Source organism: Delphinus delphis, chromosome 16, assembly GCF_949987515.2.
Source record: "Delphinus delphis chromosome 16, mDelDel1.2, whole genome shotgun sequence".
NCBI lineage: Eukaryota > Metazoa > Chordata > Mammalia > Artiodactyla > Delphinidae > Delphinus > Delphinus delphis.
The window spans coordinates 78836968-78857785 of NC_082698.1; the positions used below are offsets into that span (position 1 = coordinate 78836968).

General features: G+C 36.2%; 1 protein-coding gene across 5 annotated transcripts in view; it reads left to right on the forward strand.

Moving 5' to 3' along the window:
- ARID4B (AT-rich interaction domain 4B) overlaps positions 1-20818 on the forward strand; it is a 126792-nt gene that overhangs the window by 47287 nt on the left and 58687 nt on the right. For all 5 annotated transcript variants that reach the window (XM_060035042.2, XM_060035039.2, XM_060035038.2 and 2 more), the window contains exons 3-7: positions 406-516; positions 3306-3371; positions 7793-7883; positions 10289-10368; positions 15290-15381. In XM_060035042.2, coding sequence (XP_059891025.1) covers positions 406-516; positions 3306-3371; positions 7793-7883; positions 10289-10368; positions 15290-15381 — 440 coding nt within the window. The remainder of the gene's footprint in view (positions 1-405; positions 517-3305; positions 3372-7792; positions 7884-10288; positions 10369-15289; positions 15382-20818) is intronic.

Here is a 20818-nt window from a genome sequence, read left to right on the forward strand (position 1 = left end):
ATTTGGGTGGCTGCCAAGATATAGCCTAAATATTAAAAGAAATTTTCTTAGACTGAGTTTTAAGGATCTGCCTTTTCTTTCAGTGGTCATTTAATAAAAAATTTTGAATGAATGGGTAGATGGAGGGGTGGATGGAATGATATACTTGGATCATATGTATTTTATATAGAGAAAAAAGATGCCTTTATCTTTTATAGATGCACATTTTAGTACATTTCAATAGGCGTTATGATATGTATTTTACTTATTTTTAAGTTAGAGTATTGTATAGATTGTTTTTGTTAACAATACATTCATCTATTACAACTTTTATAGCTGTAACAGGATTAGATCTGCCATTCTGAGGTCTGATTTTGGGAAAGAACTAGAAAGTTTAAATCTAATTATATTTGTTTGCATTTTTAGGCCCTTGATGAACCTCCCTATTTGACAGTGGGCACTGATGTGAGTGCTAAATACAGAGGAGCCTTTTGTGAAGCCAAGATCAAGACAGCGAAAAGACTTGTCAAAGTCAAGGTACAGTATATGTAGATTTTCTAAATTATATGTTTAGTATTTGACGCTTAAACTTTTACTGGTAAGTATATTTAAGAAATTTTTTCTTCTGCAAGATGAGTTTTTAGTTTCTAGGAGTAATGATTGTAAAAATACCTGAAAACAAAGCATTACTTGTGATTTTATTCCAATTGGAATGAAGTTAGATGATCACGGTTGGTATTTTGAATGCCATTTCACTACAGACTTGGTATTGTTTATATTGTTAGCCTTTCAGAGCTGGAAAGGACCTTAGAAGTCATGTAGTTTAATTCCTTAATTTTATTGTAAGAAAAATGAGGCTCAGTAAAGGGTTAGTGATTTCTCCAAGGCCATTATGGCAAATTAGTGGCAGAATGGGAATTACCATAGTACATCAGTTTTAAGACTCGCCCCCCATTTTAACCATGAAATTGAGATGTGATTTATAATTGATGATGGTAGATCTAGTTTTTGCTTCCTTATCCTCTACTTTTCTTGAAAAATCTTCCTAATAACTGTTAATTATTTATTGAGTGGCAAACTGCAGGAGGGAAGGAGGATGGGGATATGAGAGTAACCCGATCTCTATTTTCAAGGGGTTTATAATCCACATTAGCAGATACCCCGTAAAATACTGGTTTGAACATCATTGGTTAAACAGGCCGTAGAGATTTTGTACCTCAGGGGAGCGTGTCAGAGTCTTTTCTGGAGCTTCTTCCATGCTTGTATGCTTAGGTTCCTTCCTTATGCATGGATATGTTGAAAAAAGCTTCCTGGGTGATTCTAATTTACACTGCCAGTTAAGAATCATTGTGATAAGGCCTTTAAATTAACCATAAGCCTGTAGGATGCTGTTCTTAGCCCCCTACCCTGTCTTTTTTTTTTTTTTTTTTTTTTTTCGGTACGCGGGCCCCTCACTGCTGTGGCCTCCCCCGTCGAGGAGCACAGGCTCCGGACGCGCAGGCTCAGCGGCCATGGCTCACAGGCCCAGCCGCTCCGCGACACGTGGGATCTTCCCAGATCGGGGCACGAACCCATGCCTCCTGCATCGGCAGGCGGACTCTCAACCACTGCGCCACCAGGGAAGCCCTCCCACCCTGTCCTTAGTTTTCCCATGCTTGGTGCGCGTGAGCTCTTATAGTGGCCTTTCCTGTTCCTGACTTCATATAGCGGTGTTCCCTGAGCACTCATGTTTTGCCATTACTATCTTAGAGATGAAGAGAAAGCTTTTTATCAGTTTTCTCACTCTTTCAGACAGAGCTACTGCTAGCACATGTAACACCTTAACATGAATTCGACAAAAATCTCTCCCTGCTGGTAGAGACCCTCCTTAGCAGAGCTTGGACTACAGATAACACTTTTGTGCTGGTTAGAAACGGTGTTCCTTTGGGCAGGAGCAGTCTTACTCCAGGACCCATGCTTCACTGGATTTTAGCTGTGATTTATAATCTCAGCGGGGTGTCTCTGTAATGAATGAACCAGCAAAATGACACATAGCAGTCCTGCCATTTCTTGCTGTCATTGAAAGGAAGAAAACAGTCTATACTGCTTCTGCTGATGGCACAGAGTGCCAGCCAGTACCTTGTGCCTTGTGTCTTATAAGTAGTGGCTATCTAAAATTTGTTGTTAGTTTTTTGGGCTGCTCTAAAAATCTTTTTATAATTCAAAGCTAATGATTTTCTCAACAGATAAGGTAGTATATTTCTATATCAGTTTAATTAGTTTATGATTCAGAGTTAATACATTTTTCTGGGGAAGAAGAACAACACTCCTTCCCCATCAGTTTTCATTTATTGAGCATTTACTACATGCCCAGCACGGTATCAGGTATTGAAACTCTAATATTAAGACTTGGTCTCCATTCTTAAGTGGCTTACAGCCTAGTGAATGACACAGATATCTACACACATAATTTAAATAAAGCTTAGTAGTGTGTTGTGTGAGACAGAAATACCTGGGATGCTGTGAGTACAGGACATCTCCTTTCATAGCTGGTTTGTGACCCTGTTACCTAAATTGATTACCACACATATCAGATAAGACCACATTAATGGTTCAATCCCTGTAAGAACTCTTGCTTTGTATAAGAAAAACAACCTTTTCCATACTGAGTACTGGAAGCTGTTTTGTTTTTTACCAACTAATTAAATATTTAAACTCAATCCCTTTATTTTAACTTACCTCACATCTGGTTTCCCGTTCTCTGATTTCTATACTGATACAGAGGGAGAGTACAGTAAAGTTCTGGATCTAGTTGGCCTGAGTTTGCATCTCAGGTCCACCATGGTACTAGTTCTGTGATCTTGGACCAGTTACTTACACTTTCTGTTCCTCAGTTTTCTTATCAACAAAATGGGAATAATCATACCTACCTAATATGGTTGTTGTGAAGATTAATATGTTTGATGCTTGAGCCTGATACTTGGCTGTCAGTAAGTGTTTTTTGCTACTGCTTATTACTAAGCGAGGCCTTCGCAAAATGGTAGAGTACCTAATAGCCTAAGATTGCCACCTCTTTTTTCCTCATTTGTAGGAAAAGAAATTATACAATTAAACTCACAACTAATAGTATTGAATAAAATATGATATGTAAATCATCAAGTAAATTAGTCTGGGAAGTTGTCTGTTAAATAAGAAATTTTTCAGTTAATCTACTTAGGGATTGAGATATTGTATAAACTAGGCAGCCATTTGTTTAGATTAGTCATGATAAAAATGAATTCATGCATTAACGAGCTTGTGTTGCTGTTTTTACTTTTTTGGTGGCTAATTAAATTTATAATCTTTAGGTAACATTTAGACATGATTCTTCAACAGTGGAAGTTCAGGATGACCACATAAAAGGCCCACTAAAGGTAATTCATTTATTTATTCATTATTACTTCTAATGCTTCAGTGGGAAACAGTCATTATCTCAGTCTTTTAAAAAATTCATTGGTTACTCTGTTATTGAGTTGATAAATATGTAATTCTCTCTGAATAGACTAATAGAAAAAAAGTAGACTTAGTGTTCAATAAAACCTATATGACAGTAAAACCTGTGTTCAGAAGTGAAATGAACATCAAGGAAAAACTGATTGCTTTTTATTTACTCATCTGTTTTGGTCTCACCATGTTTCATTTATTAAAAGGTACAATTTCCGGAAATAATAGGTGGTGAACTAGGGATCAGGTGATGTAAGTTCCATGATGATGTGAAAATTGAGAAAACAAAACAAAACAAATCCTCAGAGCTTTTAATTCTTTGAAGCAACTACTGGCATATGAAATTGTTAAAGGGTCATCAGGCAGTTATAAGTGATGAATATGTTCATATATACAGATAGTTTCATTTCTTTGCATTAGTTTTCATTGGCCAGTGACATTAGTGCTGCTTTACTTTCCACTAGTGAGCAAGCTAAAGGGAATGTGCGGGTAGCCACTGTGTGCTGTTTGGTCCTTTAGAATGTCTGAAATGGACATTGGCCTAGCTGGGTGAATTTTAAGAAATGCTAACAGAATTGAAGAGACATTTGTAGATGCAAGAAAAATCCTTTCCTAATGAAGCTGTACTTTCCAGAGAACTAGATAGATGTGTGTATCTGCCAGTTTTTGTTGGTGGTTGATTTAAAAACTTTTAATTGGATCCCCAGGGCATTAGTACCTTGCATATATAGTAGGCACTATGGAGGACTAAAACTTGTAAGTTTTTTTAATCTTGCCTTGTGAAAATTATTTTCCACCCTTTCTGTTTTATAGGTGCCATTTTTTTCAAATTTATTTATTTTATTTTTGGCTGCGTTGGGTCTTCGTTGCTGTGTGCAGGCTTTCTCTAATTGCGGCAAGCGGGGGCTACTCTTCATTGCAGTGCGCGGGCTTCTCATTGCGGTGGCTTCCTTTGTTGCGGAGCACAGGCTCTAGGCATGCGGGCTTCAGTAGTTGTGGCTCATGAGCTCTAGAGTACGGGCTCAGTAGTTGTGGTGCCCGGGCTTAGTTGCTCTGCAGCATGTGGAATTTTCCCGGACCAGGGCTCGAACCTGTGTCCCCTGCATTGGCAGGCAGATTCTTGACCACTGCACCACCAGGGAAGTCCCTATAGGTGCCATCTTTAATTTTACATGCCCATGTATATCACTTGTAGGGACAAAAGGACAAAAACATGGCACATGTATAATTTGATGTTAACCGCCATTTATTTAGCACTTATTAGTATGTGCTAGTACTGTGCTAAGTCCTCTGCACATATGATCTTATGTAACCTTCATAATAGCTCTTTACAGAAGAGGAAACTGTGAAGGGAGGTGGGAGGTAAAGTACTCTGGCTGAAGTCTCGCAGCCAGTAATGGCAGACCAAGTTCTGATGGACGCACAGCCTGTCATTGAAGCATTGTGCCCCCTGGATGATCAGAACACACACGTCTCCATGCCTTATTTGTGTTTTTGCCTCATAAGCACACCAGCGTAGCTCTTCGCTGCCTGACTGCCCTGTTCACCTGGCACAGGCTAGCTGGTACCAACTACAAAAAATGTTCAGTGTTGCAAGGGATAGGAAAGACAATAACTTTGTTTCCTCAAGCCATCTTTCTCTCCTATTGCTCCAGCCTGTTTGATTGTGGCATAGTTGGTTTATTTTTCTTGTTTTGTTTTTCTTATTTATTAAAATTTTCTTTGTTTTTGATTAGGGCTTAGGACCACTTTGATTTTGATGTATGCAAGTGTATTAAATTTCGGTCTCAAAATTGTTAAAATATTTCTCTTGCCTATGGAGGGTTTTTTTGTATATAGATTTTGAATTGTTCCCTAATGTACTTTGTGGCTTTCCATCAGCTGATAGAAAGTATTAGCATTTATGTTTCTCCTAGAGGAAATAAACTTCCCATAGTGATAGTCATTTGATCTCAATATATTTTCAGTGAGTTCACATGAAAATAATACTAGACCACTTGAGTATTAAATTAAAAAAAAATGTACTATGTATTTATTGACAGTAGTCCCTGGTGGTCCAGTTGTTCAGACTCTGTGCTTCCACTGCAGGGGTCCTGGGTTCGATCCCTGGTCGGGGAATTAGGATCCCGCGTGCTGCACGGCGCGGCCACAAAAAAAAAAAAAAAAAAAGTTCTTTTAATTCTTCAACATTTCCTTCCCTCTTTTGGGCATTGTGTGGGGCTGACAGTCTCTTCTGGAACAAGTTTATTTTTGTTATCACTGCAAAGACCATATACATTTTATTTTTAATTGAGGTGTAATTGACATATAACATTATTATTAGTTTCAGGTATACAACATAATAGTTCAATATTTGTATGCATTGCAGAAGGATCACCACATTAAATCTAGTTAACATCCATCACCATACATGGTTGTAAAAAATTTTTTTTCTTGTGCCGAGGACTTTAAGACTTACCCTGTACTTTCAGACGTGCAATACAGTGTTCTTGACTGTAGTCACCATGCTGCACATTACATCTCCATGACTTATTTATTTTATAACTGGAAGTTTGTAGCTTTTGACCCCTTCATCCATTTTGTCCACCTGCACTTCCTTCCCAGCTCTGGCAACCAGCAATCTGTTCTCTATGTCTATGAGCTTGGTTTTTTGTTTGTTTTGTGTTTTAGACTCCATGTATATGTGATATTGTATGGTATTTGTCTTTTTCTTACTGATTTATTTCACTGAGCATAATGCCCTCAAGGTCCACCCATGTCGTTGCAAATGGCAAGATTTCATTCTTTTTTATGGCTGAATTATACGCACGTGCGCTTGCATGCGCGCGCGCGCGCACACACACACACACACACACACACACACATATCTTTATCCATTCATCCATCGATGGAAACTTAGATTGTTTTCATATCTTTGCTATTGTAAATAATGCTGCAGTGAACTTGGGGGCGCATATATCCTTTCAAATCAGTGTTTTCATTTCCTTTGGATAAATACCCAGAAGTGAAATTGCTGGATCATACAGCAGTTCTATTTTTAATTTTTTGAAGACCTTCCATACTGTTTTTCATAGTGGCTGCACCAATTTACATTCCCACCAGCAGTGCACGAGGGTTTCCTTTTTTCCAGCATCCTCCTGGCCAACACTTTTAATTCTTGTCTTTTTGATAATAAGCCATTCTCATTAGGTGCCTGGAGATATCTCATTGTGGGTTTGATTTGCATTTCTCTGATGATTAGTGATATTGAGCATTTTTCCATATACCTGTTTGCTGTCTGTATGATTTCTTTGGAAAAATGTCTATTCAGGTCTTCTGCCTATTTTTTAAATTGGACTTTTTGCTTTTTTTATATTAATTTTGGAGCTGTTAATATATTTTGAATATTAACACCTTGTCAGTTGCATCATTTGCAAATATTTCTTCCATTCGGTAGATTCTCTTTTCGTTTTGTTGATGGTTTCCTTTGCTGTGCAAAAGCTTTTAAGTTTAATTGATTAAGTCCCATTTGTTTATTTTTGCTTTTGTTTCCTTTGCCTTAGGAGACAGATCCAAAAAAACATTGCTAGGATTTATGTCAGAGAGTGTTCTGCCTATGTTTTCTTCTAGGAGTTTTATGGTTTCTGGTTTTTAATCCATTTTGAGTTTATTTTTGTATATGGTGTGAGAACCTCTGTCCATTTCTCAATTGGATTGTTTGATTCCTTTTTAGCTGTTGCATTGTATGAGTTCTTTATATCTTTCGGTTTTTAACCCCTTATCAGATATGTGATTTGCGAATACATTTTCTCCCATTCAGTAGGTTGCTTTTTCAAATTTTTGATGATTTCCTTTGCTGTACAGAAGCGTTTTAGTTTGATGTACTTATAAAAACCATATAAATTTATAAACCATATAAATTATCAGCATTTTCTTGATGAGATGAAAATATTTCAAATGACTGTCACTATTGGTACATTATAACTCATAAGGAGAACCTCAAAGTTATTTGTTAATTTTTCCCCAGCCTTCTTCAAAGAAGAGTCGTAATATGGGGCAAAGATAGTTTCACAGACAGGGACCCCCAGACCTGTGAGGGTTCCCAAGACCCTTTCAGGGAGATTGTAAGGGCAAAACTATTTTCATAGTAATACTTAGATATTATTTGTCTTTTTCACTATGTTGACATTTTCACTGATGGTGCAGAAACAGTGGTGAGTAAAATTGCTGGCACCTTAACACAAATCACATCAGTAGTGATTTTATTCTTCACCATCATGCACTCAATTAGTTTAAAAAAAGAAAGCCAGTTTTTAGTTTGTTCATTTATCTTCTTAAAGTTTTCCTAACTTTTTTTCTTTTAATACTTTAGGTCGGAGCTATTGTGGAAGTGAAGAATCTTGATGGCGCATATCAAGAAGCTGTAATCAATAAATTAACAGATGCGAGTTGGTACACTGTAGGTAAGGGAATACATCTTCTTTTAAAAATATATTTTCAGTGCTAAAACAAATAAAGCCGATTTTTCTTGATTTACTTCCTCCCCTAGTTGCCGTACATGTTATTACTGTTAATGTTTTTTTATCTTTCGAGATCTTTAAAAAATTTATTTCATAAATATGTACATAACATAGTTTGAAATTAGTGTATATATTATACAATTGGATTTCTAGCTTTTTTCACTTCAGAGTATATCTTAGAGAAATTTTTTTTCATCTTAACCATTTTTAAGTGTGCATTTCAGTAGTGTTCATAATATTCATGTTGTGCAACAGATAAGATTTTTTAACTGCAATATTATGTTTCATAGCATTGGATGTTGCCAGTTACTTGCCAGTTACTTACTCATGATGCAAACAGTTTTCTTGCTGTTGTAATAAATGCTGGATTGAATGTCTTTTGTACATGGACATTATTCTATTATTTCCCTAGTGTGTACATTGAGAACTAGGCATAGATCGAAGGGAAATATCCTTTTAAAGCTGTAGTAGGTTATGAAAACTGCTTTTCTAAAAGACTGTTAATTTACACTTCCATAAACAGTATATAAGTGTGGTGGTTGTCCTAACCCTTGTCAAATGTGATGTTAGTAATATTTTAAAATTTGTGCCCATCTGGACACAAAATAGTATCTCAGTTTTGCTTTAATATGCTCCTCCCATGATTAGTAGTGAGATTGGACATATTTTCATATGTTTATTGAAAGGAACATTATTTCACTTGTATTTTCTCTCGTTTGAATTGCCAGTTTATAGTGTCTTCCCAGTCCGCTCCTTTTCCTCTTGGGAAGGTTATCGTTTTCTTATTTTCAGGGTATGAGTTTATATATTTAAATGTATAAAGGGAATGTTAACCTTTGCCACTTCAGTTGCCAGTGTTCTTCTATTGCTTTACTCTTATCTCTGCTATCAATTTTCAAATCATAGTCCATTTTTCTGTGGTCACCTTTTCCTTTGTCATTTTAGTTTGAGTCTTGTTTAAGAAGGCTTTCCTTCCATCAGTGTTGTAAATTTGTTTTCCAATGTATTCTTCAATTTAAAGTTCTATTTTTTGTTTTACAAAGAGCTTTTTATTTCACCCACAGTTTTTTTTGAACATTCTGAAATATGATCAAATACTATTTTTTTCCAAATTGATAACAGAGTAATTATCCCAGTATTATTTATTGAATGGTAAAAATTCTTACTGTTTAATGATCTCAGAGATGAGAGTAAACATCTAATAAAATGTCTTTGGTGATGTCAGAATTTGGTGGAGCTTTCAAATAGTAATGATAACGTTTTGTGGTATGAGAACAAAAACCTGGTGGAGAGGGAAAATTTGATTTTGAAGCCTAAGGATATATTTGCATTTGTGTAGGTTACAGGACCGTGAGTGGTTCTGTGTCGTTAAGTCTGTTTGATAATTAGGTGTGATTGACACTTTTATCATTGACTATTTTAGTTACTACATTTTTAAAAAGTACGAAGAGTTATTTATCCAGTCTCTTGTGATGTAAAAGCTCACATTATATATAAGAACCTAATTTTGTTTTTTTGGCAAAAACCTCTGTTTATAAAATCAAGGCCTGGTAACTTTATTTAAAATAGAGGTACTCTCTTTCCGTGATTTGTGAGGAATGTAGTATATGCTAAGATTATTATATCATAAAGTGTACATCTATTCTGTATATATGTAAACTTACAACAAATTTTCTGGGACATTTTAGTACTTTAAATAAGCAGTTTTCAAGTGAGAGCAAATTAGCCACCCAGGGAACATTTGACAATATCTGGAGACATTTTTGGTTGTCACAACTGGGAAGGGGGTGCTACTGGCATCTAGTGGCTGGAGGCCAGGGATGCTGTTAAATATCTCACAGTGCACAGGTCCCCATGACAGTCCCCATCTGGTCCAAAATGTTAGTAGTGCTGAGGTTGAGAAACACTGCTTTAAATAATAAAAATAGGGTAATTTTTAGGGGCAGTCTGAATATATAAACTTGTACTGTTATTTTTTGTTTATTAGGTAAATTTGTCAGTATTTAGCTATAGGAAAATTTGCTTTTTCTTTACCATATTGAGAAGGATTAATCAGCATTTAAAAGCTTTCTTTCTGAAATGCTAACTTCTTATTTTCATTTGATGTTTTCTGTTCCAGGGAAGATGTTTTCATTACAGGTATATATATATTTTTTCCCTAGAAATTGGAAAACATACTCTACACTTGAAGTTGTTTGCTACAAAACTTAAAATGTGTACTGAATTTCAGATCTAATCTTTTAAAACAATAGCTCTGTTTGCACTGAGAAAGTTAAATGATAATTTATGTCATTTTGTTAATCTTTGAAAAACCCTTCAGTAGTTGCCATTTCTACCTCTTCTCACAGTTTTTGATGATGGAGATGAGAAGACACTGAGACGGTCTTCACTGTGCCTGAAAGGAGAGAGGCATTTTGCCGAAAGTGAAGTAAGTAATCACTTAACGAATGAACATGTCCTAGTATTTAGTACCGGGGGCAGGAAAGTTTTGCTTTCTCAACTCAAGCAGCTTACTTGTTAATCAGGAAAATTCATTAATACATAACAGCATGAGAGTGTAGTCTGTGAAACCTGTTTAAGGCCTTGTGTTTGAGTACCAGGTTCTCTGTGGGATTTTTTGTCTAAAAAAAATGTATTTTAACATCTGTCCATGAAGAAAAAACAACGGGATTGTTTATTACCGTTAGGCAACTTTTCTATAGAGTCCTTTAATTTGTAAATAATTGTAGAAAAGAGATGTCTCATTTGTAATCTACTTGAACCCCATCATCATTAAAGGCTATGTAGATACTGCAAGCCATCCCTAACTACTCCTGCTGCCAACCACTGACATTTACTATAGCCTCTCCTTGAAGAAGGCTTGCTTGACTGCCCTTTCTAAAATAGTCCCTTCCATTCCTCATAGCTCTTTAAGGTTGGTTTAGTTTTCTTTATAGCCCAGATCATTCTCACCACCAAAATACGTATATGTGCTTAATTATGTATTGTCTGCCTTCCTCACTAGAATGTGTCTCAGTGGCAGAGATTTTGTATGTCTTCTTCACCACTTTTTTCCCAGTTCCTAGAACAGTGGCTGGCACAGAGTAGGAACTGAATAAACATTAGCTGGATGAATAAATGAAGTGTTCATATTTGCCAGGGACTTTGCTTAGTGCTTTACATACATCCTTGCATTTACAACATTATGAGGGAGATACAATGCTTATCTCCAGCTCAGAGTTGATGAAAGTGATGATCAGAACTGGTTCTCAAACCAGCACTTTTTGGCACCAAAATCATGCTCTAAAATTGAAAGATGTTATTAAGTTACTAAGAGTGGAGGGTTCACAAAGTTTTGTAAATCAGTAACTTGCAATTCAAAATTTTAAAAATGGACATATTTGTTGCAAATAGCGTTATATTCTCTAGTCCAGCCTATGAATATTAATTAATGCACAGTGTGGCCAAACCAAGATTTCTTTTTTCTAGTAACTATTTAGAACAGTGTTTTTTTGGGGAATTTTAATATTTCTTTTAAATTATTAGACTTTATTTTATGTTTTTTTTTTATTTTCCCTTCCCGTAAATGAATTCCCATTTCAACTCAGAATTTGGGACAGATTCTCTGTATTATGATTCTGGCCTGTCTTTTCAGTCTCATACTCTGCTATTTCCCTGTACTTCTGACTTATAAGACTACTTGGTGTTTCCAGATTATGGCTCATACTTTCTTTTCTTGGTTTCTGCTGAGCCCTGCTCTTTTCAAGGCCATGAGAAAGGCTTCCTCCTTCATGACTGTCTTTCATGAGCTCTCTAACCAAATTTGATCTCTATATCTTTGATACTTTTCCACTTCTCTTATTTTTATTTTATGGTCTTTTTGGTTACTTTTATCTTTTTTTCTATAAAATTGTAAGCTGTTTTGGCGGAATAGCCAAATTTTTGTCATCTTGATGGGCTTTCCTTTTCCCAGTAGTGTTTTCTACACAAAAGCCTTCAGTAAATATTTGATGAATTAATTGTGAAGGTTTAAATATAGGAAATACATATAGCTTTGGACAAGTACAGTGAATTTGGCTTCTTACACTGATGAAGTAACAGAATTCTTTCTGAGCTTATGTAATTCTTAGAAATAATTTCATTTCCCTTAGTTAGAACATGTGATAATTATAGTAGGTTAATGAATATGGGGACTTGAAGACTTGATTTGTTTTCACCTAAGTGAAGGTATACGTCTTATGTATTTAATCCAGAGAAATATCGAAGATACTAATTTTGTATTTGCCAGGAGAATTTTAAGTTGGAATTGTTCATAAGACAGTTGTAGTATAAAGGCTGAAGCAATAAGAGCAAGTAGCTCAATGTATCCTTTTTAACTTCAGGAAGGATCGGTTTTACTGTGTGTGACTATGTGTGTTGAACTTCATGTTTTGCTGGAGGGTATTGGAATACTGGTGTATGTTTTGCTAGAGGGTATTGGAATACTGGTGTATTATTCCTTACCCATTGCCATATGCCACGTGCTATGCTAGGTACTGGGAATACGTGGGTAAGCTAAGTAGATGTGGAATTTATCCTTGGGTAACTTCTTTTTGCTTTTGAAGGAGACAAAGCATTAATTAATCAAAAATATAAAAATTTAAGGGTACTAGGAGCTGTGGAGACATGGCCAGGAGTATATTTAATCTACCATCTATGTATATTCTTTCCCTTATTTGATATTTCTGCTATTTTCAAAAAACAGTTTTAATTTTTTGGAAGTTTGCTCAGAGAATTGTTATTATTACTAATAACTTTGGCCTTTGAGTGAAAAGCCACATCACACTTGGCAGTATTGGGGGTCACTAATCCCATTAATAAGCTTCATACCTAAACAAAGACTTAAATTCAAAATTTTCACGATAAGAGATGATGATAAGCGGGTCAGTCAGTTTGAATTCCCGCACCAAAATCACTGGTTCTAGCCATAACCAGCTTAGTGAGGATGTTGCCTATTTCCTGACATCTGTTGGAGTGTTTGGGTATTTCTATAGAGCATTCATAATTTGAATATTATCCAAAAGTAGTTTTATCAGCTGGTATTCTCTCTGTGCATTTACTACATGCAGTTGAAAACTCTGAAGAAAATTTAGATGAAATCCCAGCTCCATATTTCCTGCAGCCCATTTTAGGTAACAGGGCTATCAGCGTGTTTCCCCCGGCCCTGTGGAATTTTCTTTGAGCCTTTGATATAGCCAGGAGTCTCTGGCTTTGCTCTGTTGGTTTAAGACAGGACAAATCCTACCCTCCCCTTACTCTTTTCTGTCATGTGTAATAAAGGTGTTCCTGCTTTCCAGGATTGGGGCCAGGGACAGAGATATTGCTTCCTATTATTCTAATTCTTTTTTACATACTAGGGAGAGATTGTGGTTTATTTGAGAATTCCTATATGTGATTCCTAGATAACTCTTCAGAAATCCTGTATATTTTCTTTCCTAAATCAAGTGAAATGACTAGCAGATACTTAAAATAGAAATTACAGTACTTAATAGAAATCTCTGCTTTCAAGAGAGCAGCCTTAATTTTAGGGGAGGGGCATTTAATTCTTTTGTTAGCTTGACAGAAAATGAAGCCAAATTAATTTATTTTTCCTGTTTACCAAATACAGTACTTTGAAATTTTCACCCTTGGGAAGCATAATTAGGAGTTAATGACAGGTCATTTCTGAAGAGGTTTTGTCTGGCATATTACTGTATTTGGGCCAGCTTTTGCCTCCAAATATTTTTTAAATGCCTGACTTACAAACTAAATTTGAAAGGTTAGGTTTTCAGCCCTATAAAAGTTACGATTTTTGTCTATCGTTACTGCCTTTTTCCTGTACTGTATTCTTTGTTGTTGGATATCTATATGTACCTTAAATATATTTACATATATTCTAACAAATTATGCAAAATAGGTGAATATGCTTCCCCCTTTCATGTTTTAGTTCATCGTTGTTTCAACAAAATTATCTCAGTTTTAAAAATAAAAGTTAAAACTTTTCTTTTAAATGTTAACATTAGTTTGTATTTAGATATCTGATCTTTAAGTTGATGGACACCCTTTCATAACATTCTTGTTTGTAACTTTGAGAAGTCTTTATCCTAAGTAGTTCCTCACCCTCACTTCCACTCTGACAGTTTTTCTGGGCTCTTTAGTTCCCCTTGTGTTCATAAAAGTATCTGCAATAGCAAAGGTTCTGATGGAGGAATAAAAGGAAAATCATTAAGATGCAGAAAATCATTAAGATGCAGAAAAAGTAAGAATATTACCAACATTGATATTCAGAGAATTAGTTGGGATAGCATCTTCAGACTGATACCTTAACTTTTTAGATATATAAACCTTTTCAGGAAATAATGGCATGAAAAATCCAAGAAGTCTCTGATATGGAGAAACGAAGGGATTTCAGAATCCCTTTTTCTTCATTCTGCTTTTAACCAACAACCAGTTCCTTCCCTGGAAATCATTATTTTTGAATGGGGTGAGGGATAAAAGGGTTGACATGAATTACCAGTTGATAACAGAAGTGATAACAGAAGAAAGAAGTGTTCATTTGTTGATTATTATCTTCATACCAAGCACAGTACTGGATGTTGCAGATTAAAAAGGAAGGGAAAATAAAATATTAACTGTAGAAAAACTGATTTTTACATTTTCTTCAAAAAAGGTTTCTTGCAGGAAATTCCCGGGCCGTTTAGTAGTTAGGTGCTTTCACTGCTGGGGCCCGGGTTTGATTCCTGGTTGGGCAACTAAGATCCCGCAAGCCGCAAGGGACGGGGGTGGTGGGGTCAGAGGTCGGGGGAGAAAGGTTTACTGCAGAAAATGTTTGCAAAGTCATAATATAGGATATCTGAAGCCCTTTTCTCAAGCAGTTGATGCTTATCCTGATAAGTTCGTTTCTGTTACTTCCTAAGAATTCTGTCTTATGGATTGGGCTGCCCTATATGCAAAGAAAAAGTCGAGCTGCTGCTGGCCCAACCTAAGGGTTAGGTACTTGCACATAGGTTTCTTATCTCTCAAATCTGTTGTTTCCACTGAGTTTTATTTGTTTTGTTTTATATTTTAATCATTCTTAGGAGTCTGTCAATCGTCAAATAGATAATGAAATTATCTAGAGAGAAAAACTAAATTTCTTTTCACTTTTTTTTTTCCAGCCATGGGCTCATTCATCTTTATTCTAATATCTTTGAAATGAGAGTTTTCTATCTTTAGGAAAGTTGTATTTTTGTCTCCCTCAGGGGAAGTTTTAAATCTCAAAATCTAAGCATATTCTTAAACTGATTTGGTTTAAAAAGAAAAAGAAGCTTGCAACGTAATAACTTTTGATGGGTTTATGTTCCTACCCACAGACATTAGACCAGCTCCCACTCACCAACCCTGAACATTTTGGCACTCCAGTCATAGGAAAGAAAACAAATAGAGGAAGAAGATCTAATCATATGTAAGTCCATTTTCATAACTGTTAGTTGAACCTGAATTCATTTCTCCTTCCAGTATTGTTTTAGTAGTTATTAATTTTAAATTGTAACTTGCAAAATGCTAACTGAATGGAAGAGTACTTTCAGACTCTCTGGCATGGGTGCTTGAGGTTCTCCATGCTCAGTCAACTTTAACAGCTATATTATTTATCTGCCTGCCATTTCTCCTTACACGTATCTTGATGTCATTGTCAAAATGGAATTAGTCAATATTTCCTGAATGATACATCCTCTGTTTTCCTGATGTCATGTTTTTTATTCATGCTGTTTCTGTCTTAAATGCCACCCTTCCATGCCACCGGCTCACTCAGTCTTCAGTTCTTAACCAGAAATGCTCCCACATTTATGTGAACCATTTTGTGCCTCCCCACTCTTTCCTTAAAAACAGACATGTTTTTTTTCTCCTCTGAGCTCTCTAAATCCTTTGCATTTATCTAATGTCATAGACAGTATTTCACCTATTATTATCACTGTCGTGTTTGTTTTCCCTTCTTAGTAATTTAAATCTTCCTGACAGCCGAACTATCTTACTTATTTTTATGTCTTCTTGCAGTTGTGACACATGTTCTGCATATTTAACAAATTACTTTCAATGAAATGTGCTTAGGCTCCAAAAGGCTTTAAATTAAAAAGGATCACAGGATCAAAGAGTCATGAAATTTCAAGTCATCAGAGAGAAAGAAACAATCTTCAAACAGTTTCAGGAAGAAAAAATAATTTATTGCAAAGGAGTGAGAAGCAGAATGGCATCAGACTTCTCAATAGTAACACTAGATGTTAGTGGTCAGTAGAATGCAGAATGGAGGAATGGAAGTTTCTGTTAAAGGGAGGACTTGTTATCTAGTATGATGGAACATTGGGGGGAAATGAAAGATATGATGATAACAGATAGAGAAAAAAATAGTAAAGGTGCTTAGTTTCTCCCCTCAAAATTATATAAGAAAAGAACACTATCGTAATAGGATGGAGGGTAGAGAGGTTGCTTAAATGTAAAAGTTAAGTCCTTAAAACAACAGGAAGTCAATACAATGACGTCTAAAATGTATAAATATAGAAATAGTGGTATAGGACTGTTATTTAGAGATAAGGTATTAACTGTCAGAGCTGAAAGAGTTAAAAGCAGTTGCTTCCACAGAGCAGAAGAAAATGGGAGAGGATGGGGCAAGAGAATGTGGTTCTTAATTTATTCTGTTGGAGGTTAAATTGTTTAAAAACGATTTTGAATATTTTACTCAGATAAAATTTTTAAAAATTTAATGTGCCTGAGCCAAATATTGTCAGAGTAGCTATTAAAAATATTGACTTGAATTATTGAAACTTGTAATGTAAGTGAATGCTTTCATTCAAACTAATAGAGTTAGGTATTAAATCTAATAGTGGCTAAGCTTTGGAGATCAAAATTGGGTAAGCCCTCTCTCTCATATAGCTTAGTTGCAGCCTTACAGCGAATTCATGAAGGTAGGTATTATTTTTATCCCTATTAAAAATTGGGGAAATTGGCCTCAGAGACAGCAACTAATGCAAGGAACACAGGAAGGAAGGGACCAGGACTTGACCTCACCCATGTTCCATAGGCCTTTTCCCACTCAATTGATTGACTCTTTTTTATTTAGAGTACTACAGTTACTTTCCAAATGAGTTTTAACAGGAAATAAATAATGACTCATTTGAGGGAGGAAATTAAAAGACTAATCCTTGCATTGAAAAAATATTTAATATTACTTATTTTCCTACTAGTGATTTGGGCCATGCATTTCTTTTTCTCACTTAACTCTCTAAATATTTTAGAAAATGTTTTTCTCAATTAATAGGTGAAAAATGTCTCTCACTTGCAGTGTAACTTGCTGGTCACTTGATTGTTTTTAGGGTACTGAGGTTGTAACTATTATTTACTTTTCTTTGTATAACTTTGAAAATATGAGTCTTCTAGTCAGAAAGGAAAATAGATGAAAAGTGTGTAACGGCATTATTAGTATGAAAGAGCCCTCTCGTGATTGCTAGATGTTACTGTGATCTAATATTGTTTTCAGTTTTTTCAGAGGGCTATTACATTGCCATAAAATATTCCCTGAAGCACTTATAGGTTAAATCTTTTGACATCTCTGAAAATAACTTCAATTGTGAATTAGAATTTTATCTACCATTGATCATTAGGGTCTTCCCGTAGCTTTATAGTCAACTCTTTTTTTTAATATAAATTTATTTATTTATTTACTGTTTTTGGCTGCCTTGGGTCTTTGTCGCTGCGTGTGGGCTTTTCTCTAGTTGCGGTGAGCGGGGGCTACTCTTCATTGCGGTGCGCGGGCTTCTCATTGCGGTGGCTTCTCTTGTTGTGGAGCACAGGCTGTAGGTGTGCGGGCTTCAGTAGTTGTGGCAGGCGGGCTCAGTAGTTGTGGCTCACGGGCTCTAGAGCGCAGGCTCAGTAGTTGTGGTGCACGGGCTTAGTTACTCCCTGGCATGTGGGATCTTCCTGTACCAGGGCTTGAACCTGTGTCCCCTACCTTGGCAGGCGGATTCTTAACCACTGCGCCACCAGGGAAGCCCCTAGTCAACTTAATTAACTATGATTGATGATGTCAGAACAGTGAGGTGTGGGTGTATTTAATGTAAATTTATTTCATTGGCAAAGATTTTCCACTTCTCCAGCTCTTGAGAGTGGAAGTGTGGCTAAGAGTGTGAACAGTAGGGACTTCCCTGGTGGTCCAGTGGTTAAGACTCTGTGCTTCCACTGTAGGGGGCACAGGTTCGATCCCTGGTCGGGGAACTAAGGTCCAGAATGCCGCACGATCCCCCGCCCCCCGAAATAAAAGAGTGTGAACAGTGGAGCAAAATGGCATGGGTTTGACTCCTGCCTCTGCCACTTCTTTGCTCTGTAACCTTGGGCAGGATGCTTAGTCTTTTCATGCTTCAATTTTCTCATCTGTAAAATTGAGATAATAGTATTCCCTGTCTCTCAGAGTTGTTGCAAAGGTGAAATGAATTCTGTCCTTTAAAGGGTTTAAGTAGTAAATAATCACTATGTACGTACTGGATATCATCATCGTGTATTGAATGAAAAAATTTTAATGAAATACTAGTATGTAACATGATTTCATTTACATGTAAAAATGTGTTTATAGGTGAGTATGTAAAAATTCTGCTTACTAGTGCTTATGTCCAACAGGAAGGACTGTTTTGGGCTATATTTTATGAATTTAAAAACAGTATTCCTGTATTGTATATTATATACATATTATAGGGAAAACAGTGTTTGAATCAAGAATTCTTTTAATTTTGAAAAAAATTGCATCTAATATTTAGACATATTTTACCTTTCTACAGATGTCATCCAGAAGTGTAAAAAAATTTTTTAAATAAGATAATTTATGGAATCTCACATAGAATGGTCTACAAAAAGGACCAAACGGGAATTCCCTGGTGGTCCAGTGGTTAGGACTCCATGCTCTCAATGCCAAGGGCCCAGGTTCAGTTCCTCGTCGGGAAACTAAGATCCCACAAGCCGTGCAGTGCGGCTCCCCCCAAAAAAGACCGAAAATTATAGTCTATTAAAATAATGTCTGCTATGTTTCTTAGCTGAAGTCTCCCTTTCTTGTATATGAGAAGAAAGCGTGCAGTTGTCACTGAGCAAGTTTATCTTTGCTTTCTAAAGACTCTAGCAAACATTCTGAGTTAGTGATTTTCCTGTTGAGAATCTGTGTGTAATGAAAGATTTGCTGTTGGGATTGTGTTGTACATGGGCAAAGTATGAAGGCAGGCGAAAGGTTGAGAATTACTAGTGTTGGAAATGAAGCGCAGCCCATCTGCAGTCTTACTTTGCTTGCTGTTCCTTCCACCTCACTACTGTGCTCTTTCTCACTGCCAACAGACGCCATGATGTTCATGCTTAGTGCTTTAAGCCTTGGTGTGTAAGTGCCACAGGCAAGTACCACAGTTTAAAGTGCTCACCTCCTTAAATTACGCTTCCTCAAAGTTCTTTCTCCCCTTTCTTCAGAGTGATTTTCTGCAACAAAGTCTGGAACCTGGATCTTAAGGTCATTTATCTGACCTTCATTTCCTCTTCCATTACTCAACTCAAAAAGGTCTTCATTATGGTTCTCTGATTGCCGTTTAAAATTTGTACAAAGATAAATAAGGTTATCTCTTCCCAGGATTCCCCAGACTCCATTGTTGCAATGGTATATCACTACCTTTGTTTTCTTTTAAGAACTGTTAATCTACATACATACCAGTTAATCTGCCTCCAGCTATTCCAAAATTATTATTTTTTTTTTTGTGGTACGCGGGCCTGTCACTGTTGTGGCCTCTCCCGTTGCGGAGCACGGGCTCCAGACGCGCAGGCTCAGCGGCCATGGCTCACGGGCCCAGCCGCTCCACGGCATGTGGGATCTTCCCGGACCGGGGCACGAACCTGTATCCCCTGCATCGGCAGGCGGACTCTCAACCACTGCGCCACCAGGGAAGCCCCCAAAATTATTTTTGATACCTTCCTTTAATTGTTTTATTTATATTCTGCTTTTAATCCTAATATATTCAGATATTTTATTTTTTAAAGATTATCATCCTCTAGCTTAATTTTTTTAAAGCAAGTTATTGATCCTTTTGATTATGTATAACTTGAGTGAATTTTGCCCTTATAATTTACATTGTATGCAGAGGTTTTCTTTGATTCTACCTAAAGAATAGAATTTTGAAATTATAGAAGTATTTGTGCCCCCTCCCTCAAAAGTTTTTTCCAATAACCTGGCAAAAGTATATATGCAACTGCTATTGTAGGAAAGCAGTCTACTTGCTGTTATCCTTCAGAAAAAGGATAAAGCAAAATAAGGCTTATAATGATATTTGTTAGAGATTATTTGTGGGTACAGGTTCTACCCAGTGACAGTGCTAAGATTTACCCAATAAATTAGTGATTTGTACCTGGTATACAGGTCTGCAGACCTTTAAAAAAATTTTTTTTATTGAGGTATAGTTCACATGTAAAATTCACCCTTTTAAAGTATTCACTGTTCAGTGTTTTTTAGTATATTCACAACATTTTTACAACCAGTACCACTATCTAAGTCCAGAAGTTCTTTATATTATTCACTGCTTTATTCTGATATGAGAATTTGATTCTAGTTTCCTTCTTGATAAAAATTGGGAAAAAATTAAAACACTTCTATTAAGTCTGTACATGTTCTTATGTTCTGTATGTTTTAATCTCTAAGAAGCTACACGTGTTCAGTCTTCCTGATACTAATACAGATGTTTAATCTGCTGTACAAAATTTGAAACTGAGTTGTTTGAAAGAATAAGGATCATTAAAGTCCGAATTTCATTTCAGAGATTGAGCCTCTGCAGTTTCTGCCTCAATTTTATATTTGTACCTCATTATTTGATATTCTTTGGCAAGTGTCTTGT